Here is a 26,339-nt window from a genome sequence, read left to right as displayed (position 1 = left end):
TCAACTGTGTGGGACCTGGGTCTGAGTTCCACTTGCCCCCCTGTGAAATGTTTATAATCATGATACCACCCTCCTAGGGTTGCTCTGAGGATTAAATAAGCCAACACTTGTGAAGGGTTCCACACAGGGTCCTGCTAGCTCTGATCACGGCTGCACTTGAGTTGCTGCACACCAGGGTGGATGCACAGTTGTTGACAGCTGGCATCTGCTCTGACTGATTGGTGCTTGTGTCATCATTGTTCTTAAATATTTTTAATATCACCCCTGGATTTTAATATTAGTTTTATTTAGGGGGCTGGCCCCCTTATGGGAGACAACTTCAGAAGTCTGAAGGTAAAATGGACAAAGACTGCCTTTCAAACCAAAATAATGTTTCAGTAGAATTCCAGGTTGTTTTCTTGCTAATCAAGAATTTATGTCCCCCAGTTCTGAACTGCCCACCCAGTGGCGTACACAAGGACAATGACAATAATGAATAATTTTTAGGATATTTATTAAGAAGCACCTAACAAGAATGGACTTATTTAATCCTCTCAACTACACTGTGAGAATTAAAGTATCATTAAACCCATTTTATGGAAGCAGAAACTGAGGCTCAGTGAGGTTAAGGATTCTTTGTCCAAGATCACACAGCTGGTACGAAGTAGCAGAGCTACGACCTGACCTAGGCAATCTAACCCCAGCGCCGAAACCTTAATTGCCGTGTGTGACAATGGTCCTTTGCATAAGAAGTTGATGCCCGGCTTGGCAGGCATCCAGGTTGCATATTCACAGGGCTCAGCCCAGTTATGCTGCTGGCCATCCCTCATGGGTTGGGGATATGCCTTACCAGGGGTTCTAGGGGTGTTAGAAGCAGGCCCTGGCTGACCACAGGGGCACAGGACAAGCTAACCTTCCCCTCAGAGGGACTAAGCCTCTGTTCTTCACTTGAGATCAATACAAAAATCCCACAAAAAGGGGAGGAATGGGGCCTCAGAAGTTTGCATAGTTAACTAGTAACCATCACCTCCTTTACCACCATTGTCAGAAGCTTCTACAGCACACGGGCTGGTCTAATAGGTTACAGCAAATATATTTTCATTGACTCTTTAATAATTTCTACCAGTTATTAATTGCTTGTGTCCCCAGGCTGGGCGTTAACCACTTTCTAGATATTATCTCATTTAATCTTCACAGAAGCTCTGTAAAGTAGGTAGTATGATTATTCTCTTAGATGAGGGAAGAAAGCTCGGAGAGGTAATCTAACTTGCCCAAAGTCACACAGCTACTGAGTGATGGAGTTGGGATTGGAACCCAGGCTTCTCTGACTCCACAACTCAAGCTCTTAGCCCTGGTCTCTGTACATCAAACTCCAGCAGAGACAGATACAAAGGGAAGACTCGAGAGGGGTGGCCAGGAACCACTAAAGACAAGTTGGCTTCTGTGAGGCCAGGGGACCATTCTCAGAACAGAGCTTCCTGCTGGGCCACGTGTCTTGTTCGGCTGTTGTGCTCTCTCTTCCCCTCTGCTGGTCTGCTGGGCATCTCAATGGGAGACACACTAACTCTAGTGGAAGTGAGGCCTGTCTTATTCCAACACTGTCATCTGAGAAGGGACAATGCAAGGCAAACACCAGCCAGAGCTGTGGCTGAGGCCAGCCTTTGGCAACCTGAGGATCTCCATGCTGCCGCCTCCGCTCCGTCCCCCTACCAACACACACACAGCAAGCAGTGGCTGGAGGCTCCTGACTTGATCACCAGGCTCAGACAGACGCTAAGCAGGCAGCCTGCCAGGACAGGCGCCACGGGCACCCTGCCAAGAACAAGGGGGCCTTCCCGAGAGCTCACCTTGAACGAGATTTCATACTGCTCCCCTCCCCAGATCTCCAAGCCTGGGTCGTACCCGCCCAGCTCCCAGAACCACTTCCGATCCACGGCGAACAGTCCGCCGGCCATCACGGGAGACCTGCGGGAAGAAGAACCTGGTGTGAAGACGCGGACCTCCTGGCCGTGTGCTCCTTGGGTATCCTGCTCTCGGACACTGTTGTTCTCCCAGGGGTGATGCTCCCCGCTACTCTGTGAACACAGCCCACTTGTCCAGCAGGGAATCCAAAGCCCTTCTGAGTGAGGCCCCTGGCTTTCTTCCTTCTTGCATATACTTCTTCATAAATGCTACATTTTAACCAATGGACCCAAAATTCCTTTACGTGGTTAACACCTAAGAATACTTGTGAAATGAAATCATAGTGCTTTTTCCCTGTGGGCCTTGTAGCTGTACCATATTTTATATATATATATATATATATAATCTCTAGTCTTCCCATTGATTAAATGGTCTGAATCAGGTCTTTCCAAGCCTGTCTAGGCTGTAGAATGTCTTAGAGAGATGAAAACACATACAGCTTCCTAGGCCCGACCCCAGACCTACAAAACAGTCTCTGGGGGAATGGAGCTTAGGAACCTGTGTTTTTGGATAAGATTGTTTGATGATTCTCACTCTGTAATCCCAGCATAGATATATTTTTTTCTGCTGAGAGTTTATAGAAGAAGCCACAGTCACTGTTCTTTCAGTTAAACTGGGATAAGATTAACTCCGCTCATTCATTCTCTCATTCGTTTCTTCATCGAGCACCAGCTGAGAAGCAGACGCTGGAAGAATTTGGAGGTAAATCAGGGTCGGACGGAATCTTCAGGGGATGCCAACATGGCAGGGCAGCCACCTCAGGAGAGGAGGACCCAGAAGACAGGTTGGGTGTAACAGGGCCTCTGGGAGGTGCAGCCAGCACTACGGGAAAGGAGGGAGTGTCTGCCTCCAGGTTGTCAGGGTGAGGAGGGAAGCTGGGGCAAGAGTCAAAGAAGGATGCTCAGAGGGTGGCATTCGAAGTGGCTATGAACAAAGTGGGAGCTTGGGGGAGGGGAAGGCACCCAGGAGGAGAAAGCACGAGCTTGGGGGCAGAGATGATCAAGCGTGGGGTGTGGCTTGCCCGAGTTCCCCACGGCGCCTCCCGCGGTGCCGGCACCTGGGAAGGGCCACCAGTGTTTGCTGTGCGAAAAGCTCTCTGAGTGGCTGTGGCCTTGTCTGACTCCACTGGAAAACTCCAAACCCTCCAAGGAAAACCATTCCAGCAGCAACGTCCGCGGCCCCTCCTGGCTTGGGGAACTGCACGCTCAGGGGAAGTGGACTGACTTGGAAAGAGGTGAGTTAACCCACACGCCTTGCGAGGCTTCCTGCAGTAGATGGGTCCTGATAGCACAGGAGCGGACCCCTTTAGAAATGACTCCCTTGATCACTGACCGAGGCCTTGAATCTGCCAGGCGCTGTACTGAGCTAATTTATTACCAAAATGAATTTACTCCTCACGTTGACCTCATGAGCCCGGATCAGAAACGGGGAAATCCTCACTGCAACCTCAGCTCTCCCCAAACCTGTGGTGGGGTCTGGGGTGAAGATTTTAGCCCCGGAACCCTGTGCTGCTGGGTACGGAAGCCACTGGCCACATGAGGCTTACTGACACTTGCAGTGTGGCTGGTCTGAACTGAGAGGTGCTGGCAGTGTGAGATACACACTGGATTTCCCAGACTTAATGTGAAGAAAAGAACAGAAAAGATCTCATTCATAATTTGAAAGCACTGGTCACATGTTAAAATGAGAATATTCTAGATATACTGGGTTAAAGGAAATAATTACTAAAATGAATTTTATCTGCTTCCCTTTACCTTTTTTTAACGTGGCTATGAGGACATTCAGAAGTACATATGTGAGTCGCATCATACTTCTATAGGACAGTGCTGATTTAACCTCTTTCAGCCGGTTTCCCCATCTACACAGGGATGTAGAGCTACACCTGCTAGCTCACATTGCTAGTACAGTTTTGAAAGTAACCAGTACCACAGGAAAGTAAGGTGTTACTAGTATCAACTTTCTTCTGTCTTATGGAGGTTGTAGGGTTCCCAGTTTTTCTGGCTGGAGCGGTGATGCTTGGAGGGCCAGAGAGTGCTTCTGGCTCGGTGCTTCATGGGAAATCAAACCTAAGACTCTGCACAAAAACATCAGCCTGGGTGGAAGCCAGCGGCAGGGGCCGTGGTAGGATAGGTAGGATATTAGCTGTAAGGCATTTTGGATGCTCGAGGCTTCACCTCTAGAGGGAGGCCTCTCTTCTAGCCTGGTCTGTTTTCTGCTGTGTTCAACAGTAATAAAAACAACAACTCTGAGTATCTAGTGTGTGCCACTCACCTCACCAACATCACCAGCTCTCACAAAGCCCTACTACTAGCCCTCTTTTCACATGGAGAAATTTGAAATTCAGAAATGCTATATGCTCTAGCTCAAGGGCATGTAGTTAGTAAGTGGATGAGCTGCCACCAAAGCCTGTGTCTTTCAAATATCGTGACATGGCTCTGTGCCTGCAGCATGCCCACTTGCCGGGCACCATGGGGAGGTGTGCAGACAATGACCAGGATTTCTTAGTGGCCTGTTCCTGGGGTTTTGTCCGAGTGCAACACAGAAGAGAGACTTCTGGAAGGAACTGGAGGGTATAAAGGATGGACAGTCCCTCGGGAAGCATCTGGGCCAGTGGCTCTCAAACTTGGCCATATGTCAGCATCATCTGGGAACTGACGCCTGAATTCCCCACCCTGAGACTCTGGTGTAACTGGAATCACTGGCAGCCTGGGTGGTTCTTCTTCTTCTTCTTTCTTTAAAATTTTTATTGGGGTACAGTTGATTTACAATGTTGTGTTAGTTTCAGGTGTACAGCAAAGTGAATCTGTTATACTTCTTCTTCTTCTTTTTAACTTTAATAACTTTATTATTATCTTATTATTCTTTGTTTTAAATAAACTCCCCAGGTGATGGCAACATGCAGCCAGGGTTGAGAGTCCCTGCTCTAGGGCTGGGCCAACCCCTTTAATATCCAGACGAGGAGACTGAGACTGCAGACAAAACTAGCTGGGCCTCTGCTTCTAACCAGCTGCACGACCTGCACCCACCCCTCCCTCATCCTGCAACGAGGAGACTGAATGGGCCAAGACCCACCATTATGTACCTTTCAAATCTAGGGCCTATGAGTCAGCTTATGGCAAAGATTCAAACCATAAAAGGGGGTTCTGGTTACCCTAAAAATTCCATTTTCTGGAGCAGCCTGCCTAACCTCAGCCTCTGCTACGTGTCACCTTGGGCAAGTGTCATTTCTTCTCTGAACTACAGGCTCCCCATCAGTCAAGTGGAGAGAGTTCCACCAACACCCAAGGGCATGTTGTGAGAATCAAGCACGGTCATGTCAGCTGGAACTGCTTTGCCACGTCAGGCCAAATGTTAGTTACTCCTGTTATTAGCATTCTTCCCCAAGAATTCAGGACAACTGGGGGCTGACTCTGGGGCATACTGGGGTAGGACCTGGCTGCATGATGTGGTGTTGGCTAAACCGTATCTGTGGCCTAAGAAGGGCTCTAATAGTAGTGTTTGACCATGTTTAGGATACAGGAGGTCAGGACCAGAGCACAAACGTCTGGCCTGCTGAGGAAGCACAGGGGATCCACTCACGCCCTCCACTCTCAGCTCATGCTACTCTCTTGCCCCGGTCACCTTCCATTTCCTCAAGCAAGCCCACCTCTTCCTACCTCTGAGCCTTCCCTGCGGCTCACAGCATTAGCGGCCCCCCAGAAACCCTGGGTGCACTGTGCCCATGAAGATGGCTGAGCCGCCAACAGCCCCCCTTTCTCAGATGGGGAGCGTGAGGCAGAGTGGCTGGACTTCACTGGGGCTAAGCCGTGGTTAGGCAGGGGTGGCAGACAGAATAGTGGCCTCCCAAAGAGGCCAATGTCCTAATTCCCGGGACCTGTGACTCTGTTGCCTTACACGGCAAAGGGCCTTTGCAAGGGTGACTAAGTGAAGGATCTTGAGATGGGGAGATTATCCTGGGTTACCTGGATAGGTCCAATGTAATCACAAGGGTCCTTATAAGTGAAGAAAGAGGCAGGGGGCTCAGCGTCAGAGAAGGAGACGCGATGATGGAAGCAAGAGACTGGGAGAGGGAAGGGGGAGGGAGGTGTAGGGGGAGACAAGGAGAGGGAGGAGGGGAAGACTGGAAGATGTTATGTTGCTGGCTTTGAAGATGGAGGGAGCCATGAGGCAAAGAATGTGAGCAGCCTCTAGAAGCTGGAAAAGGCAAGGAAATGGATCCCTTCCTGGGGCACCAGGAGGAAACGCAGCACTGCCAACACTAAATCAGTAAGACCCTTTCAGACTTCTGACCTCCAGAACTTTAAGAGAATAAAGTTGTGTCGTTTTATTTTATTTATTTATTTATTGGCTGCGCCGCGACCAGGGATCGAGCCCGCGCCCCCTGCGGTGGAAGCGCCAGCTCCAACCCCTGGACCACCAGGGAAGTCCCTGTGTTGTTTTAATAAGCCAGTAAATTTGTGGTAATTTATTACTGCAGCGACAATTAGGAAACTAATCAGGAAACCAATACAGCTGGAGAGGCTGGACTTTGGCTTTGTACCCAGAGGTCTTTCCACACCTCTGGCAGGAGAGCTGGAGCGGCTCACGTGACAGCTGCAGGGATGGCGAGCCCACTGTGGGAGGAAAGACCCTTCTGGAACTTGGGGTACCAGAGGGGCACTGGGCTCTGCTTCTGGCTTAGCCACTAGCCCACTGTGTCCCCAGGGAAGCCCCTCCCTGTCCTGGAGCCCGAGTCTCCTCATCGGCAAGCGGGTGGAGTCCGTTACCCGTAGGCTCCCTCTAGCTCTGCCATTCCAGGATGCTACGGGTCCAGTCCACTCACCCGCACCCCACACTTCCACCGTGGGACAAGCTATTTCCCTGATACTTCCAAGAGGGTGTAACTGATGGATGGGAAAGTCGGCTCCAGAGGCAGACAGACCTGAAAGGCACTGAGCCTTTGCCGCTTCACAGCTGTGTGACCTGGACAGGCTGCTTAACCTCTTGGAGCCTTGGTGTCCCCATTTGGAAAACATGGATCATAACTTTTACTACATATGCTGTTGGAGGTTAAATAAGATCACCGTGTAGTGTGCTTGGCACTGCGCCTGGCACTTAGGAAGTGTGCAATAAATGGTGGTGACAATGACAACGACAACGATGATGATGATGATTACAACTGGGTGCTAGGCTTGCCACCCCGCGCTGGCAGTCCTCGGAGTAGGTTAGGAAGAGGTGATCAGCTTGGTGGTCCGTGAGCCAAGGCTCCGTGACAAGCTGGGAGGGACTGTGCTTCTGTTGGGGACGTCTGCCCTGGCTCCCCTGCAATGGACTTTTGGGGGAGGTGGCAATCCTGAGCTGTGTGTGTTGGGGAGGGCTCCCTGGGGTCAGCCACTGGGACCGGCCTGGGTCCCTTGTACTTACTCAAATGGGTCGCTGGGGTCAGCTTTCTGCAGTTCTGGAGGGATCGGGATCCGCTTATAGTACATCTCCCAGTCAAAGGCGCCCCGCATGGCATCCCCCGCCTGCGTCTCATACCGGAAGTCGTCGTGGTCAATCACGTCGATCATTGGGCACACAATGGTCTTGCGGTTCCGAGCAATGCGGTCTGAAGAAGCCAAGAGATGCCCATTAAGGAGGCCGGATGGGAGAGCAGCTACATGCATGACCCTGCTCTGCAACTTATTCACATTTTTAACATGTTTCCTGGGTGATTTCTCTGAACACTCGAGTTTGAGAATCCGTGAGGAAGAAAGCGCACAAGCTTTAAGCAAGATGGACCAGGGCCCCCAGCCCATCCTGTTGTCCACGAGAGGGCCCTGGGCCAGCTACATAAATGACATCTCAGCCTCAGCATTCTCCTCTGTGAAATGGGGAGAAGAGGGTCTGGTTGCAGGAGTACTGGATACAGTAATGCTCGAAGGTGTTGAGCACAGGTGTCTGTCATGCTCAGCATTGCTATGCAAAGAGATTAACTTCCTTCTGGGAGGGTCCCTGTTCTGGCCCTCCCCATTCCGAGTCCTGAACTTGACTTGTGGCTCAGCAGCCAGGCACTCCAGCACTTGCCCCTCATGGCAGACTGCCTGTCCCTGAAGCTCCCCAAAACCTCCTAGCTGCCGTCAGAGAATAAATGGTCCTTGCAAGAGAGTCCAGCTCACGTTTTCCAACAGTCAGAACTACTGAAGAGGGAACGGACTATCCCACGAGCTCCTCAGGACTGGAGGTGTGCAAGCAGGGCCTGGTGGACCTCTGCCCTGTAGGAATGCTGCAGGCAAGGTGACTCAAGATAGCAAACGGGGGTCTTAACCTAGATGGCTCTATGTCCCTTTCAAGCCAGGGAGAAGCTGATTCTATGAAATTCACTCTGCCCTTCAGTGCGCTTCCTGCCAAGAAGCCCTGACTACAACCAGGAGGTGCCACTGATTGGGGCAGATGATCTGCCATGAGGGGCAAGTGGGCTGTGCTTTGGTGCCTGGCTGCTTGGGCCAGGAGTCAAGTCCAAGTCTTGGAATGAGGAGCCTGGTAGGGCCAGGGTAGGCTGGCAGCTGCCCAGGGCCCAGGCTTCATCAAGCTACCGCAGATTTTTCTTCCAAGGGAGAAAGCAAAGTTTTGCCTTTTTCTAAACTGCAAGACATGATCCATAGGTGGGTCATGAAACTGTGTGTGTGTGTGTGTTTGTAGTGAAGCAAAAAAGAATGTCAGGGTGCATTCTAGGTGATGAGGGAAAGTAGTTTTGGGAAATATTTCAGTCATACTGCATCAGTGTGTACATTTGTGTACGGGATTGACATGTCTAATGTATTTCTGTGGCACATGGTCAAACAACTGAGAAATGGTGCTTTTGATGCTGTGTCCCCAAGTGTAGATCTGGGGCCACCAGTGCCAGAAGCACCGAGGGTGTGTTAAAAAACTCCCTTAGGGGCTTCCCTGGTGGCGCAGTGGTTGCGCGTCCGCCTGCCGATGCAGGGGAACCGGGTTCGCGCCCCGGTATGGGAGAATCCCACATGCCGCGGAGCGGCTGGGCCCGTGAGCCATGGCCGCTGAGCCTGCGCGTCCGGAGCCTGTGCTCCGCAACAGGAGAGGCCACAGCAGAGGAAGGCCCGCATACCACAAAAAAAAAAAAACAAAAAAAAAACAAAAAAAACTCCCTTAGGGCTGGCCTGCCCCAGGCCCACTGAATCAGGACCTCTTGGGGTGGAGCCTGGATCTGCCTTGTGGACATGCTCCCTAGGGATTAAGGAAGCAGAAGAATCTTCCCAGGGAAAGATCTAGAAAAGGGCCTCACTTCCTGATAATTCATGGCCACGTGAGGGATTTCCCTTCCAGAGAGGGCGTGTGCTGAGGACACAGTGCTCTGCCGGATGCTGGCTGACTGGGGGAGGTGTAAGGTCAAGGCGGTGGCATCAGAGGTAGCATCCCATGGTGCTGTACTCACTTGAAGACACAATGCCCAGGTGCAAACCCTGGTTTTGTCATCTATGAACAGTATAACCTTGGAAAACGTTATCTGATGCCTCCGAACCTCTGTTTCCTGGCCAACAAAATGGAGGAAGACAGCACCTATTTCCTGGGATCTCTGTGAAGACCAAGTGGGATGATGGGGCCAAGATGCTTAGCCCAACCTCGAGCACGTGATGAACCCTCTGCTGACATCCTTTGTGCCCAGGATCGCTGAAAGCAGCTCAGAAGCAGGAGCTGGAAGGGTGAGTATCCCCCTCATTCTCTCTGCCCTTCAGTTTTCTCATTTGCAATATGTGGATAATAAGGCCTGCCCTGTCCGCTTTACCAGTCACATTCAAATGTGGGCTGTGATCAAAAAAAGATAAGGGACTAGCAGAGGCATGATGATGGTGACGACGACGACGATGATGATAATGATGATGATGACAGTGATGATGGTGGTGACAGAGATGAAGAAAATGATGAACAACAGTGGCTTTCCTTTCAGGGGAGCTGAATCCCTTTCAGGCTCAGAAATGCCTACTCTCCAAAGAAGGAAGAGTGAACTGTGCATGTTCGTGGTTTCAGAGACAAAAGCCGTGATGGGCTCGGTCAGCTGCTCATATAAGCAGTGATAGACTTTTACATCTACACCAGTGGTTCACATTTCTATTGGAAAAAGGGAAAAAGAAGAGGAAGAATGTTTTTTCCATGTATGGCTGCAGATTATGAAAATTACCCTCATATATTTCCATAGAAACAGAGTTAAGGCTGTTAACACAAGGGTTAAGGCTTGTTAACCACAAGCTCAACTTCGTGTTCTACCACTTCAGTCTCTTTATGAGTCACTGAATGACCCCCCCCCAAACGCGATGTTCCTTCAGGACTATAAATTAGATGATTATTTTTTTAAATTAAAAACAAATATTTTATTTATTTATTGGCTGCATTGGGTCTTAGTTGCGGCACGCAGGATCCTTCCTCGCGGCGTGCAGGATCTTTCGTCATGGCGCGCGGGCTTCTCTAGTTGCAGCGCGTGGGCTCAGTAGTTGTGGCACGTGGGCTCTCTAGTTGTGGCACATGGGCTCAGTAGTTGCAGCATGTGGGCTTAGTTGCCCCGTGGCAGGAGGGATCCTAGTTCCCCGACCAGGGATCAAACCCTCGTCTCCTGCATTGGAAGGCAGATTCTTAACCACTGGACCACCAGGGAAGTCCCAGTTAGGTGATTTACAGTGAAGCCTTTTCTCTTTTTTGTTCTCTTTCAGTCATGAGAGGCAGATGCAGATCTCTTGGTTTAATTAGGTAAACAATTTACCAGAAGATCTGGGTTATATCCTTTTCCTAACCCAGTGGGATCCTGGACCCTTGGGGTCAGAAGCATATCATCTGATATTAGCGTTTCATGCTGATCTGTGTTAGGAAACAAACTTGCTGGGTTATCCCATGAAACCGTGTGGGTTTTGCTTTCTGTCCTCACTTCTGAATGGGGGCCTAACCAGTGCTCCCCAAAGTATAGTCCCTGGACCAGCAGCACTGGCACCACCCGGAGGCTGTTAGGAATGCAGCTTCTAAGGCCCCGCCCCAGACCTCCTGAACCAACCACTCTGGAGCAGGCCAGCACTCTGTGTGTTAACAAGTCTTCTAGGTGATTCTGATACACACTCAAGTTTGCCCTAAACTCGAGTCCTCTTTGCTCCCTATGCTTTCTGTTACGGAGAGCATACCCATCCACCTTTGAGGTGTTCACTTTTCTCTCTGGATTGACAGATCTTCCCCAATCTGCCTCCATCTCTGTCCTTCACCTGACTCCCAGCCCCAGTAAGACATTTCCTCTTCAGCGTCCACCTATCAGCAGCAGCTCAATGCCTTCCTCAAAGCTCAGAGCCTAGGAATTCAGATCTGGTTCTTCAACCAGCCATGAGGCACCTCACTGCCCAGCAGCCAGGCCTCGTGTCTCCCTTCTGTCCACAAGCCTACGTGGACGACTCCTGGATCACGCTGCCCTCTGTCTGGAGCTCTTACCTGAGAGCTGTCAGAAACTCTCCAAAGAGGAAATGAATTTAGGGAGGCAGTGTGGAATCCTGAAAGAAGATACACTTTGGAACCAGAGAGATGGTGACTTTGACACTTATTGCCCAAGGGAACAAGTGAGTCACTCAAAATCTCTGAACTTCAGTCTCTTCTATTATAAAAAGGGGATACTTTCGACCTGGCATGGTTTTGTGAGGGCTGAAGATAAAGCTTACAGCCTTCCCTGCTCACAGCAGCAGTGCAGTTGAATGATAACTGTTCTAAGTTGGTATGATGGTGTTCCCTACAATTTGGCTCTTAGCAGTAGGCAGCCTTGGCTTGCTTTCCAATAACACCTGAAGTAACCTGGGAGAAGCAATCATGTCACTAGACACTAATGTGCTTTATGACTTTGGGCAAGTCACTTCCCCTCTCCGAGTCTCAGCTTCCTCCTCTGTAAAATGAAGGGACAGAACTTTTAAGATTGCTCTGAGCACTCCTGAGGGCCTCATACCCTCGTGGTGCCTGGCATTGTGCTGGGTGCATCTCAAGCAGGCAAGGGAAGACTTGTAGTATAGATGACTCCCTGCAGAAAGCAGGACGGGAGGCCAGTGGCTCACTCCAGGCCGCCTACCTCACTTTGCAAGCCTCTCTTACCGAGCAAGGGGGGAAGCCAGTTGACATTGGCTTCACAGTGTGAGTCCAAGAATGTGATGACATCCCCAGTTGCTGCTGAGGCCCCCAGCATCCGGGTCCTTATCAGCCCTTCCCGTTTCTTGGTTCGGAGAATCCTCACGCTGGAGAAAAGGGCCATGTAGTCTTCAAGTGGCTTCTTCAAGTGCTCTGTGAGGGAGAGAGAAGAGGACAGATGGATAGATGGGTGAGTAATCATTCTTGTGACCCCTTCCTTACATGTGCACTGCACTTTACAGTTTAGATAGAGCTTTCCAGTGCACTGTCTCATTGGACCTTTCAGATAGGGTCAAGAAGGGCAGGAATAACAGCCTGTGTGTTGCAAAGGGGGAAACTGAAGTTTAAAGAAGTCCAGTGTTAGTGCCAGACCTGGAACACAGAGAGACCTTCTGTATGAGGGCGTTAGCAGCTGTGGTTTATGTCTGGCTGTGACCCATTCCCTCATTTTCTAGCAACAGTACTCTTATTTTCTTTGGAAAACTGCCCCTCCCCTTCTCAGTCCTTCAGACTTGGGTGGGCTTGACTGCATCTCCAAGGGGGAGGAGCATGTAGCTTGGGCCTGACCAACCAGGACATTCCATTTCCTTGGCCACAGTGATTGGTTCAGGGATGGACATGTGGCCTGAATTGGTCCAAACAATAAATCCTGAGAATTCTTTTTCAGAACTACTGAAAAATGAGGCCCTTTTTTCTTACTAGAGTTGCTAGGTTGTTTGGCCCTAAGTCTGGAGTTGCTTGTGACATCTTTAGCAAAATGAGGTGATGAGAGGTGGGAAGATCTGCTGAGACTGAAGCCAACATGTAAAAAGACAGTGAAAAGAGGGAGAGAGACATTATCCTGATAACATTTTGATTCTCCAGATCCCCCTGTGTCTGAAGCAGAGAGACTCCCAGATGTTCTTATTACACGTAACAACCAATTCCTCTTTTTGCTTATTCTAATGTAGGCTGGCTTCTGGCCCATGCCTGGAAAAGCTGTTATAAATAAATCTCAAAGACAGTCTCTTTCTACTAAAAGTGCCAGCCTTAATGTTAGTGTCTCTTGATTTTAATCAGGGTTACAGCCCTTTATGAAAACTCTAGTATGGCTACAAAAAAACCCTATAGTTTATATCCTACTTAATGGTGAAATATTGAATGCTTCTCTCCTAAGAGCAGGAGAAAGGCTGTCCACTTTCTCTCCACTTTAGTACTGTTCTAGAATTTCTAGCCAGTGCAACTGGTAAGACAAGGAAATAAAAGGCATAAAGATCGGAAAGAAAAAGGTAGCAGTATTTTTAATTGTAGATGACATGATTGTTTACACAGAAAATCTTAAGAAATCTACAAAGAAACTAGAACAGGGCTTCCCTGGTGGTGCAGTGGTTGAGAGTCCATCCGCCTGCAGATGCAGGGGATACGAGTTCGTGCACCGGTCCGGGAAGATCCCACATGCCGCAAAGCAGCTGGGTCCGTGAGCCATGGCCACTGAGCCTGCGCGTCCGGACCCTGTGCTCCGCAACAGGAGAGGCCACAACAGTGAGAGGCCCGCGTACAGCAAAAAAAAAAAAAAAAAAAAGAAAAAAACAGAAACTAGAACAGGAAAACTTTGCAAGATTTCAGGATACAGATCAGCATTTAAAAATCAACTGTATTTCTATAGGCTAGCAAATAAGAAAGCTATTTGAAAATGCAATTAAAATGGAAAAAATACCATTTACAATTTAACAAAGTGAGTACAAAATGTATACTGAAAACTAAAAAACACTGTTGAAAGAAATGAACAACCAAAATAAACAGTAAGATAGTCCATGTTCATGGATCAGATGACTTAATGTTGTTAAGATGGCAATACCTCCTATGTTGATATACAGATTCAATGTGATCAAAAAATCACAGATGGCTTCTTTGCAGAAACTGACAATTGACAAGCTGATCCTCAACTTTATGGAAATGCAAGGGATCAAGGAATCCAGGACAGCTAAAAAATGTTTTTTTGTTTTTGCTTCTCTCTGAAATATTTGGGTTCTTTTTTTTACTTAATTAATTTATTTATGGCTGCATTGGGTCTTTGTTGCTGCGTGTGGGCTTTCTCTAGTTGCAGCGAGCGGGGGCCACTCTTCATGTGGTGTGCGGGCTTCTCGCTGCGGGGGCTTCTCGCTGCGGTGGCTTCTCTTGTTGCGGAGCACAGGCTCTAGGTGCACAGGCTTCAGTAGTTGTGGCACATGGGCTTAGTTGCTCGGAGGCATGTGGGATCTTCCCGGACTGGGGATCGAACCCATGTCCCTGCATTGGCAGGCAGATTCTTAACCACTGTGCCTCCAGGGAAGTCCCTAAAAAATGCTTAGATTACTTATACGTGAACGTTCATAGCAACAGTATTCACAATAGCCAAATGGTGAAAATAACCCAAATTTCCATCACCTCATAAATAGATAAACAAAGATGGAATATATCCATACAACAGGATATTACTCAGCCAAAAAAGAAATGAAGTACTGATACATGCTACAATGTGGATGAACCTAGAAATCATCATATTAAGTAAAGGAGGCCAGACACAAAAGGTCACATATTATACCATTCCATGTGTATGAAATTCCAGAATAAAATCCAGAGACAGAAAGCAGATCAGTGATTACCATGAACTGGGGTGGAGGGGAATAGGGAGTGACTACTTAATAAGTATGGGGTTTCCTTTTGGGGTGGTAAAAATATTTTGAAACTAGACAGAGGTGATGGTTCCACAATATTATTAATGTACTATATGCCAATGAATCGTATACTTTAACATAGTATCGTATATTTTAACATGGTTAACTTTATGTTATGTGAATTTTACCTCAATTTAAAAAAATGGGTAAAGGACATGAATAGGCACTTCTTGAAAGAAGATATACGAATGGCCAATAAACACATGAAAAGATGCTCAACATCATTAGTCACCAGGGAAATATAAATCAAAATCATAACGAGATACTACTTCACATTCACTAGGATGGCTATAATGAAAAAGTAAGATAATAAGTGTTGACAAGGATGTGGAGAAATAAGAATTCTCATACACTGTTGGTGGGAATGTAAAATGGTGCAGCCACTTTGGAAAACAGTCTGGCAATTCCATAAATAGTTGAACACTGTTACCATACAATCCAGCAATTCTACTCCTAGGTGTATATCCAAGAGAAATGAAAATATACGTCCACATGAAAACATGTACACTCATGTTCATAGCAGCAATTTTCATAATATCCCCAAATTGAAAATCAAATCATCCAAATACACATCAACAGATGAATGGATAAATAAAATGTAGTATATCCATACAGTGGAAATACTATTCAGCAATGAAAAAGAATGAGCTTTTGCAATAATATGAACGAGGCTGCTGGGTTAAAGAAGTCAGACAATTCTGCTCTGAATTCACTCCATCAGGAGTTAGAGCTGGAAGGGCCCTCCTAATTCAGGGGCTGTGGCTGAATCACCTGGTGAGCTGGCTGCAAATACAGCTGCTTGGGCATCCTCTCAGGCGACTGTGATTTGGTAAACTGAAGGCAGCATCAGCATCTTTGGTTTTACTTGACCCACAGGTAATTCTGATGTACAGCTAGGCCTGGAAAGCACTGGAGTAGTTCAGTCTCTTCATTTTATAGACAGAAAGCTGAAGTCCAGAGAAGGGAAGGTGCAACAGTTAACAGTAAAGCCAGGGCCCCTTGACTGCTTGATCCAGAACCCCCTGAACCTTTTATTTTTCTAACCTGTATAGAAATGAACCATTTTCACTGGTAAGGCAGATTATGACTTGCAAAGGAGCTTCACATATTTTATCTCCCTTGATTCATAAAATCATACTCTGCATTACAGTTCTCCCCATTTGACAGATGAGAAAACTGATGCTCAAAGAAGCTAAGAAACTTGCCCAAGGTCATACAGCCAGTAAGTTGCTGGGTTCTCTGTAAAAACATGAGGCTTTCCCCTCTCTAGCTGTGTTTTCCCTATCTCTCATAATCATATACTACTGGCACGATTTTTGCCACTTCTGCCTACCTCACTACAATTTACTTAAGATTTTCTTTTTTAAATCAACTCACTTAAAAAAAAATATATATATATATTTATTTATTTATTTTGGCTGCACTGGGTCTTAGTTGTGGCATGAGGGATCTTTAGTTGTGGCATGTGGACTCTTAGTTGCAGCATGCATGTAGGATCTAGTTCCCCAACCTGGGATCGAACTGGGCCCCCTGCATTGGAGTGCAGAGTCTTACCCACTGGACCACCAGGCAAGTCCCAGCTCACTTTTTTTCAATTAAAAATTTATTTTAAAAGGAAGCATTAAAAACTATAAATGGAAAATCGGTACCATTTGTGATAAAGAGCTAATAAATTAAAAAACCCAAACAAATAAGAATAAAGCGACGTTACTAGATTTTAGCCAGATCTTCCTGCCTCCCTCTTTGTCAAGAAGGGAGATATGGGCAACCAGCCAAGGCTTTCCATCTGAGGTAATCAGAGGAAATGAAAGAGAGGTGAAAGGAGGAAGCATTCTCTCCCCATGAGTCAATGTTACTTAATGCAAAGTCTCTGGGCCACCTGAGATCATCTTAGGTACCGCTTAATCAGTTTTGTGCTGGCGTACTTGGGGAAACACTGCTCCAGACACTTGATTTAAGTCTCCAGAAACTTAAAGAGTGGAGATGAGGTATGTTTTGTGTTGTGTTGTCTGGCACCTTGCAAGTCGGAGCAATTAAAAGATATACAGAGGAAAGATTAACTCCATATACAGCCTGAGGCTGGAAGGCTGAAAAATACTCCAGGTTGCCTCTTGCTTGCTTGCAAAGATTAATATGGCTTCTCCGGCCCTTTCCCACTTCTCTTTGGAACAGTGGCTCTGTAGAGAGCAGAAATCAATTTGCCCTAATTGAAGGACTAAATCTTTCCAAAATAGACTTTCTTGGGCAGTGAGACAAGATAGCAAGAGGCATGATCACGCTCCAGATAGGCTGCTGTTCGGGCAGCAACACTATCTTTAAAGAAAAGAAAAAAAAAATCCACAGTCATTGTCTTGTGACCAGTGCTTCCTCTTGGCTGGGTTCAACTGGTAGGTCATTAACACGAGGATGAGATAATCTCCTATACCACACACAACACTACTCCCAACAGAGGGAGATATATCCCCCTGTCCGGCTCTAATCATTGAGGGCCTTGCTCGGGCAGAGCCCCATCGCTAAATCACCCCGAACGCAGATGGCTGCAGTCATTACAGATGGACCAATTAAGGCCTTTTGACAGCTTGTGGCAAAGTCGGCGCAGTTATTTAGGGGCAATTATGCTCCTCCTGTCCTTATTAGAAAGAACATTTACACAAAATCAAGACTGTTGCCTTATTTTACCACGCTGTCTTCTTGGATGAGGACAGTTCGTAAAGTCATAGAATTTTAGAGCTGGAAGGGGCTTTAGACGAAGATGATGACGGTTCTGACAATGACAATTACAGGGAACAATTCCTGAGGCCCTGCTCACACACGGAGCTCTCTACTGTACATACATCATCTCTGTCGCCTACAACACCACTACAAATGGGGTACTATGGCCCCCTTTTATATAAAAAGACACCATGAGGCTCAGAGTGGGTGGTGTCACCCGCCCAAGGAGCACAGTTTATAAATGATGGAGCCAAGGTCTAAAACCCATCCCTGCCTGACTGTAGGAGAGCACCAAACCCCATCTCTGCCTCACTTCCGTCAGACCCTCCATTCTACCCAGAGAGGGACGGCTAGGACCGGAAGTTAAATGTCTTGCCCAGAATCATACAGTGAGTCTGTGGCACGGCCTTTTCCGCGCCCGGACTTCCTCCCACCTTCATAAGCCCTAGGGCAGGGATGGCAAACAAGCTTCACGGAAGTGTCTGTGCTCACAGGTGTGTAATGGATAGCTAAAGCAATGTTAAGAAAGACTCTGAGGCTATACCCTGGCTCAGCGTGCAAATGCCAGGGCTGAGAGATGTCTGCCCTGATGCAGCAGGAAGGCAGCTGTCCTAATGCTGCAGACGCATCATTCCCATTGCAGGGGTTGCTCTGATGGCACAGCAATACAGAATTGCTCTCGCTCTTATTATCCCTAGTCTCACGAGGAGCCAGAGCCATCCAATGGGGGTGGAGGGGGTGAGGCTGATCCTGAAGGTGAGCCCCCATCAGGGTAAGGCTCTATGCAGGTGTTCAAAGAGCACTCACCAGGGCTTCCCTGGTGGCGCAGTGGTTGAGAGTCCGCCTGCCGATGCAGGGGACACTGGTTCGTGCCCTGGTCCCAGAGGATCCCACATGCCGCGGAGCGGCTGGGCCCGTGAGCCATGGCCGCTGAGCCTGCGTGTCCGGAGCCTGTGCTCCGCAGCGGGAGAGGCCACAGCGGTGAGAAGCCCGCGTACCGCAAAAAAAAAAAAAAAAAAAAAAAGCACTCACCAGAGTGCTCACAGGTGGATTCTCGGTGCCCTGCCCACACCCCTTCAGCATTTTGTTCTCCGTCTGCCTGCCTCCCACCCGCCAGCACCTGCCGCTGCCTGGGGCTTGGCATCCACGTGGTAGACCTCGACTGAGGGCCGTCGTGTGTGTGCACAGCCGCCCCGGCCCCCGAGCACGTGCTCTGTGCTGGCTCCCAGTGGGGTCACCGTGGCTGCCTGCTGTGGTGCGCGGCATAGGCACCCTTCCTGGCTGTCTCCCCTTCCTCTTCTCACTTCCCCACTCTCTTGCTGCTGTTTCCTGAAATCTCCTCTCAAACGAACTCCTTGCACTCAAATCCTGTCTCAGGATCTGCTTCAGGAAACCCAAACCAAGACAGTGTCCAAGTGGCAGCCATGGGTTAGAGGATCTGCAAGGCTGAGGGTGTGATCCCTTGAAGGTGATGACTTTGGATCAGCAACACGATGATGTTTGGAACCGTTATTTCTGTAAATAATGGTCACCACGTGTTTAGTACACTCCCTCCCAGGCATGAACCCAAGCACCCGACATGCATTTACGCGTCGCATCTTCACAAACACTCCACGAGTCAGGTTGGTATCCCTGTTTTACTAATGAGGAAACTGGGGCACTGAGAGGATTAATAACTTTGCCCAGGTCTACACAGTAAGTGGCAGGTCTTGGATTTAAACTCAGGCAATCTGGCTCCAGAGTCTGTAGGCTTCTTTGTTAATCTTTTTTTAAAAAAATTAAGAATCATTTCAAACATATTTTTAAAAAAGTAGAATAGAATAACGAAGCCCCAAGGATCCATCACTCAGCTTTGGGAACTGTCACTGCTGGCCTCTCTCGTTTCATCCCCGCCCTTGCCCACTGGATGATATTGGCGCCGATGGAGTTTGCGCCTGTAACCATCGTGCCATTAGAGGGGAGAAGCCTGGGGGGTTAACATGGAAGGATATTACAGCTTCCTCTGGACTAGCTGTCCCTCTCCTAGGAACACGCCCAGTGAGTTATCCCAATGTTGGGCACCCAGTATCTTCTCAGGAAATTCTTGCTGATTATCTCATTGGACTCCCTGCAATAACCAATTCTGGGCAGGTATCATCAGTTCTGGTGTTACTGGAGAGGAAATTGAGGCTCAGGAAAGGGAAGGCCTTGCCCTAAATCTCTCAGCTACTGAGGTATGAGTGAGGACCAGAACCCAAGCTTGGTCCTCCTTGTATATCCCACCTGAAAATGCACATACTTCCCGGGAACTGCAGCCTCCCTGGTTCCTGTGTTTAATGGAGCCTTTCCCTCCTGTCTGCTCTGAAGGGCACTTAGGACTCTGAGGATGGTTTTCCCTGGTGGGCTGTGCACCAGGAGCTGCACTCAGAGGAGTTGCTGAGAGTTGAACTGTGTCCTCCCCAAAAGGTATGTTGAAGTCCTAGTACCTAGGAATGTGGTCTTCCGTGGAAATAGCATCTTCACAGCTGTAATCAAGTTGAGATGAGGTCATACTGATTTAGGGTGGGCCCTAATCCAATGGCTGGTATCCTTTATAAGAAGAAGAAATTTGGATGCACAAGGAGAAGGCACTGACCACAGAGGCAGAGACTGGAGTGATGCTTCTACATGCCAAGAAACACCAAGCATTGCTAGGGAGAGGCGAGGAGGGATCCTTTCCTAGAACCTGCAGAGAGAGCATGGCCCGGCCGACACCCTGATCTCAGACTTCTAGGCTCCAGGACTGTGAGGGATTAAACTTCTGTTGTTTTAATCCACTGGTTTGTGGTGCCTTGTTGCGTCAGCCTGAGGACACTGAGACAGAAAAGAGGTTCTCATACACTGGCATCGAAACAGTGACACAGCAAGAACATGGCCCCGGTTCTGGCCACTGCTGTCTCTTGTCTGGACCACTGTGGTCTGTGGCCAACCGAAAGAGCCACGACCGCTGTCCCCACGTCCACTCTGTCTCTCTTCAGTCTGCACGCAGCAGTCCAGGGGGCCTCTTGGAAGAGAAGAGGACTGCACCGTGGCACCCTTCCGATCTCTTGCTTAAAACCTTTCCATGGCGTCCGTGGCTCTTGGAAGAAGGTCCAAAATCCTTCCCAAGGATGACAAGCTGTGTATGGTGGGTCCTGCCCCCTCTTCAGCCTTATCTTGCCCTTCCCTTCCTTCCTGCCTGCTCCATGTCATCTTCTTTCAGGCGTCCAAAGGCCCCATGACGACCCACCCCTTCTGCCTCAGCGTCTCTATCCAAGCCGGTCCTTCTATCTGGACTGCTGAGGTCTAAGCCTCTTCACATATCCCCCCAGTTAACTCCTGCTCATCCTTCAGATCTTGGTTCACACCTCCGACTCCTCACTAAAGCCTTTCCTCACCTCCCAGACCACAGCAGGTCCCTAGGGCAGATGGCCACAGAAGCCCTGGACCTTGCCCTTCATGCCGCTCAGCTCGGATCATGGTTCCATACCCATGGACTGACTTAGTCTGCTTCCCTCCACTCTAGGCTGTAGGAGGGAGAGCTCTGTAACTGCTCTGCTTGCCAGTGTAGCCTTCGTGCCTAGTGGGGGGCCAGAGGCGTCTGCAAATCCCCGCTGAATCCACACGCCTTCCTCCTTCATCGTTTCATTTGATTTGATTTGATGTGATTTCCCTGTGAAGGAAGCAGGTCACGGCTCATCATCCTCACTGCAAGATGAGGGAAGTCAAGTTCAGAAGACGTTTCTGGTCCAAGGTTACACAGCCAGCCAGGTAAGTGGTGAAGACAGGACTCAAATCCAGTTCAGTCTGTTCAGGAATCTTTGCTCTACTGCTGTGTGTAATCAAATTAATCCCCAAGTAAGAGTCCAGAGTTTCAATCTCTGGTGCCATCGAGCCTTGCAGAGGGGCAAGGTGCTGAGGGGCACCAAAAATAAAGGAGCTCTGTGTGTCGCCAGAGCTGGCAGGACACCAAGCATATGGGAGAGGGCCCTGTGGATGGGACCCCAAGGGAAGAGGAGGAGGGGGAAGGAGAGGGGAAGGAGAGAGAGGGGGAAGAAGGGGAGGGGGGAAGTAAGGAACAAGTCACAAACCAGACCCATCCCTGTTGGTTCTCTGGCCTCGGGGGTGTTGTCAATAGTGCAGAGGTCACAACGGGAGAGGCTGCCTTCCGCACGCTTGGGCTGGCTTCTGGGACTTCTAGGTGTTCTGGGTCTTGTCACGTCTCAGCTCCGCTGGGCTTCTGGCTATTAAAGTGTCATAGCTCATCTGTTTCCAGGACTGATTTATTCACTTGTAAGTCTTAGCCACTGTATTCTAAGGCACTGCCAATCCATTTGGAGGTGGGCAGGGTTCACAACAGCAGGCAAAACCCTTTGTCCTATTTTGATACTCAGATGCTTCTAGCCAAAGGACAATTGTTAACATAAGGTAGACCCTCTCATCTTTATCGTCTCCGTCAGTGTCATGGTTTCTGCTGGGTGCTTACCGTGTGCCTAGGCCCAGTGTTAAGCACTGTTACCTACACACATTGTCTCGTTTCATTCTTACAACAACTCTCTAAGGCAGGCAGTGTGAACTATCTTAGACAAGGGGAAACTGAGGCCTAGAAAAGTTCTATGCCAATCTATGTTCAGACAGCTAGGAGGTGACAGCCAGGAATTAGACCAGGTGTTTCTGATGCCAAAGTGGGCATTACTAACCATGAAACTACACCACCCCTCGAAGTCCCCGGTCTCTCCATTCTGCCAGGTGGGTACCAGTTTCCAATCCCACAACCTCAACTCTGTCTCCTACCCCTTGGGGTGTCCAGGGCTTTCACTTGCTTGGAAAACTTGCAGACAGGTAAATATAAATAGCAGGAAAATTTAAAAGAGAGGTCAGGAAGGAAAGCTATGTTTGCACCAGGATGGGTTTTTGGCAGGGGAAATGTACAGGCATTTAGGCATCATTTATTGTTTGGAAAAGGAAAGCAGATGAGCCCTTCAGGAGAGACATCCTTTTTCTGGCCCAGAGTCCCAGGAGGAAGTTCAGAGAGTGGCAGAGCTGAAAAGGGCCACCGAATACAGCTAGAAGGCCTTTTACATTCTCCTTTGACACGGGTCCTCTTATAACACATTCTAAGGCATTAACAGACACTTCTGATGTGTGTTTTTGAAAAAACAACCATTTCTTTCTTTTTTTCCCTTCACTCTTCCCCTCCTCCCCCGCTTCTTGATAATAGCTTTATTGAGATATAATTCACATACCATACAATTTACCCATTTAAAAAGCATACAATTCACTATCTCTTCCCCTCCTCCCCCGCTTCTTGATAATAGCTTTATTGAGATATAATTCACATACCATACAATTTACCCATTTAAAAAGCATACAATCAAGGAGCCATTTCTTGCACTGCTGAAAGTAGCGAACCAACCATCCCTTAGTGAAGGTCTTTCTGCCAGGGAGAATTCAGTTCAGTTTAATCAAGAAAGCATTTACTGCACTCCTGCTGTGTGTCAGGAACTCTGGCGGGCACACTCCTTTCTGTTGATCTAACAGGGTGGTTTTCAAAGTGTGATCCCCAGACCAGCTGCAACAGCATCATCTGGGAACTTAGGAGAAATGCCAATTCTTAGGCCTCACTCCAGACCGAACGAATCAGAGGAGTGGGGCTGTCGATCTGGAATTTAATGAGCTCTCCAAGTGATTCTGACGCGTGTAAACATTTGAGGGACACTGGTCCAACATAATGCAGACGGTGACCTCAGAGAAATAAACCTAGGCAATTGTGATCATACAGCTGCCCCCTGCATCTGCGGCTTCTGCATCTGGGGATGCAACCAACCACGGATTAGAAATCTTCAGAAAAAAAATCCAGAATGCTCCAAAAAGCATAACTTGAATTTGCTGCGTTGTGGCAACTATTTACATAGCATTACATCGTATTAGGTATTATAAATAATCCAGAGACAATTTAAAGCGTTCGGATGAGCGTAGGTTATATGCAAGTACTACACCATTTTATATAAGGGACTTGAGCATCCAGGGATTTTGGTATCTGTGAAAGCAGGGTATGGTGGTGATGGTGCTCAAACCAATCTTCCCATGGATACCAAGGCATGACTGTTTTAGGATCTCTAAGTGATTAGAAACAGAACCCCATGTTTCCTGCTAGAATAACAGAAAAACTAAAGCTCTCCAAGGAATCCAAAACAATTTCCTGACCCTAGCAAAACAGTGAAGGGGATGGGTGCCCTCTCATCCTCCTCCTCAGACTCACAGCGGTCCCCACCTGGCCTGGACTCCCCTTCACCTCCCACCAGGACCCTCCTCTCACCTTCAAGTGAGAAAAGATCTGACAAACGAATGCACCTCCTGAGAGGCTCACAGCAAGGCTTCTCAAACCAGAGCCCTAAGAATCCCTAGGGGAACTGGTTTTCACACACTTACCTGGGCAACCTCAGAGATTCTGATTCCCTATGTCAGGGAACAGTGCCTTCAAATCTTTTGACTATGACCCGTAAACAGAAGTACATTTTACATCATGAGCTGGTACACATATACATAACTGAAATACAGGGTGTGATGCACCCGGATATGTTTTTTCTATTCTATCTTCTTGTATTTCACTTTTGTTAAAAAGCTGGTCATGACCCCAGAAATTTCATGACATTGCAATGAGTCTACTATAGTGTGAAAAACCCTGACCTAGGGCACAGTCTGGAACATACACCATTAGAAAAAGATGTCCCACTTGACCCTGAGGTCCTTGGCCATGGCCCCTGACCCGAGGCTAGTGCTCTTTGCCCAACACCCCATTGTTGTTAATTGTTATGGTTATTGGGCTTCTGAGAATGTACAAAAATGTACCCAGGGTCCAGTTCTATAAGCAAGATTATAATTGCACTGCTTACCTTGATAGGTCATTACTAGAATTCCTGTGTGTTGATTTGAGATCTCTGGAACACCACATGGGTAGAGAAAGTCATTACTCCCAAATGGCCAATTTCCTTCTACCAGAAACTTCAGAGAGCATATTTTAGGTGTCTTTCCTTTCACCCTAAGAGCTGCCAGGAAGTTGTGTGTATGGGGGCTTTTGCATCTATGGGCCTATTGTCTCAAGCAGCTGGAAAAGATCAAGGACACAGCAGATTTAAGGGAACTGGGCCTAAACCCTTTATCAAAAGCCAACATAGCCCCAACATCTGGCTGACTCACCTTCTGATTCAGGGGTTTCAACCTTATCCTACTCAATGTCCCTTTATATGACAGTTGTTCTGTATGGTCCCCTTTAATATCTTAAAATAAAATTCATAAATAATACAAGGTGCTTAACACCCAATTGGGGAAAATTCTATATAATGCCCTATATAATGTGATATAAAGAAGAAATAATAAAGTAACATGTTTTTCAATATGTAAATGCTTGGAATTGCTACAAGAAGATAAAGAAGTAGCCAAATACTTGTACTTACAGGTGTCATATACTGAACACATATTGGTTCACCTTACAGACCAGCCCAGGTAAGTGGGTTGGCAACTCAGGTACCATGAGCAGCGCTGCTGTTGATGTAATTTCCTAAAACACTGGATAACTCCTGGTGGAGTTCCAACCCCCCCAAGCAAATCTTCCCTTGACATACATGTGTTCCTAGAAAAGTCAGCCCCGTGGCCTACCTGGGGAGGGGAGAGAATTCACTTTGGGGAGGCGTGAGTGTAAGCTGTTCCGAGTGGTAGTGGGCAAGAGGGGAGGAGAAGTTGGGTGAAATGCACGTGGGCACGTACCAGTAACAAAATGCATTTCTGGGGGGAACCTTTGGGAGGAGGAGAGGGGAACCAGTAGGCTGGGCCTTGTGTGGCGGGAAAAGTCAGAGCAAAGAGCATACGTGATGTAAACCTCTCCTCTGCCGCTTCCATCAAGTGTTCAGTAAAGTCTAAAGCCCTCCAGTTTTGCACACGTGGACTCTTCCAGGCGCTCTCCATCCAGAGTGGAAACCGAGTGAGTCCCTGAGCAGAAGCCAGAAGCCAAGGAGGCAGCAGACTCGGGTTTACACATTCTAGGCCCCAGGAGCTGTCCCAGGTACTTGGCTGGCTCATCCCCCACACATCTTTCACTGCTACCCTATGAGGGGTAACCCTATTTTACAGATGTAGAAACTGAGACTCAAGAAGGGTCTGTCACCGCCCATGATCACACAACTAGTGGTGGTTTCTCTGAATTCAACCCCTAATGTGTCTCTTTTCACCATCCCTTACAATCAGTGGACTCTTGGTCAGATAGCTTAGATTAACTTGTTAGGTTTACAGGCAAACCTTGTTTTATTGCATTTCACTTTACTGAGCTTCGCAGATACTGCGTTTTTTTACAGAATCGAAGGTTTGTGGCAACTCTACGTCAAGCAAGTCTGTCGGAGCCATTTTTCCAACAGCTCACTTCGTGTCTCTGTGTCACATTTTGGTAATTCTTGCAGTATTTCAAACTTTCTCACTTTTCATATTTTTTACTGTGATCTATGAACAGTGATGTTACTAGTATGACTCACTGGAGGCTCAGATGACGGTTAGCATTTTTTAGCAATAACTTACTTTTGAAATTAAGGTATGTAGATTGTTTTCTTCAGACACACTGCTATTGTACACCTATTAGACTGCAGTGTAGTGTAAACATAACTTTTACATGCACTGGGAAACCAAAAAAATTCATGTGTCTCACTTCTGAACCTGTAATACCTCTGAGATCTGCCTGTATTTCTCTGGCACTTCTCTGAGAATGAATGGGAATTTGACCTCCAACCTAAAGACAAACTGTACACCTTCCCCAAACAGTTGCTTTGAAACCACAAGCCACTCTGTTCCTTGGTATCACATTACAAATTACCCCACTCCTCAGGG

The 26,339-nt window shown here is 47.9% G+C and overlaps 1 protein-coding gene across 4 annotated transcripts in view; it reads right to left on the bottom strand.

Moving 5' to 3' along the window:
* Window positions 1-26,339, bottom strand: part of GALNT10 (polypeptide N-acetylgalactosaminyltransferase 10) — a 230,234-nt gene that overhangs the window by 32,953 nt on the left and 170,942 nt on the right. For all 4 annotated transcript variants that reach the window (XM_028493385.2, XM_028493384.2, XM_024118287.3 and 1 more), the window contains 3 exons: window positions 12,028-12,213; window positions 7,345-7,528; window positions 1,827-1,944 (listed from right to left, as the gene is read on the bottom strand). In XM_028493385.2, coding sequence (XP_028349186.1) covers window positions 1,827-1,944; window positions 7,345-7,528; window positions 12,028-12,213 — 488 coding nt within the window. The remainder of the gene's footprint in view (window positions 1-1,826; window positions 1,945-7,344; window positions 7,529-12,027; window positions 12,214-26,339) is intronic.

The sequence above is a fragment of the Physeter macrocephalus genome, chromosome 8 (genome assembly GCF_002837175.3).
Source record: "Physeter macrocephalus isolate SW-GA chromosome 8, ASM283717v5, whole genome shotgun sequence".
Lineage (NCBI taxonomy): Eukaryota > Metazoa > Chordata > Mammalia > Artiodactyla > Physeteridae > Physeter > Physeter macrocephalus.
This window is presented reverse-complemented; position numbering and strand designations above follow the sequence as displayed.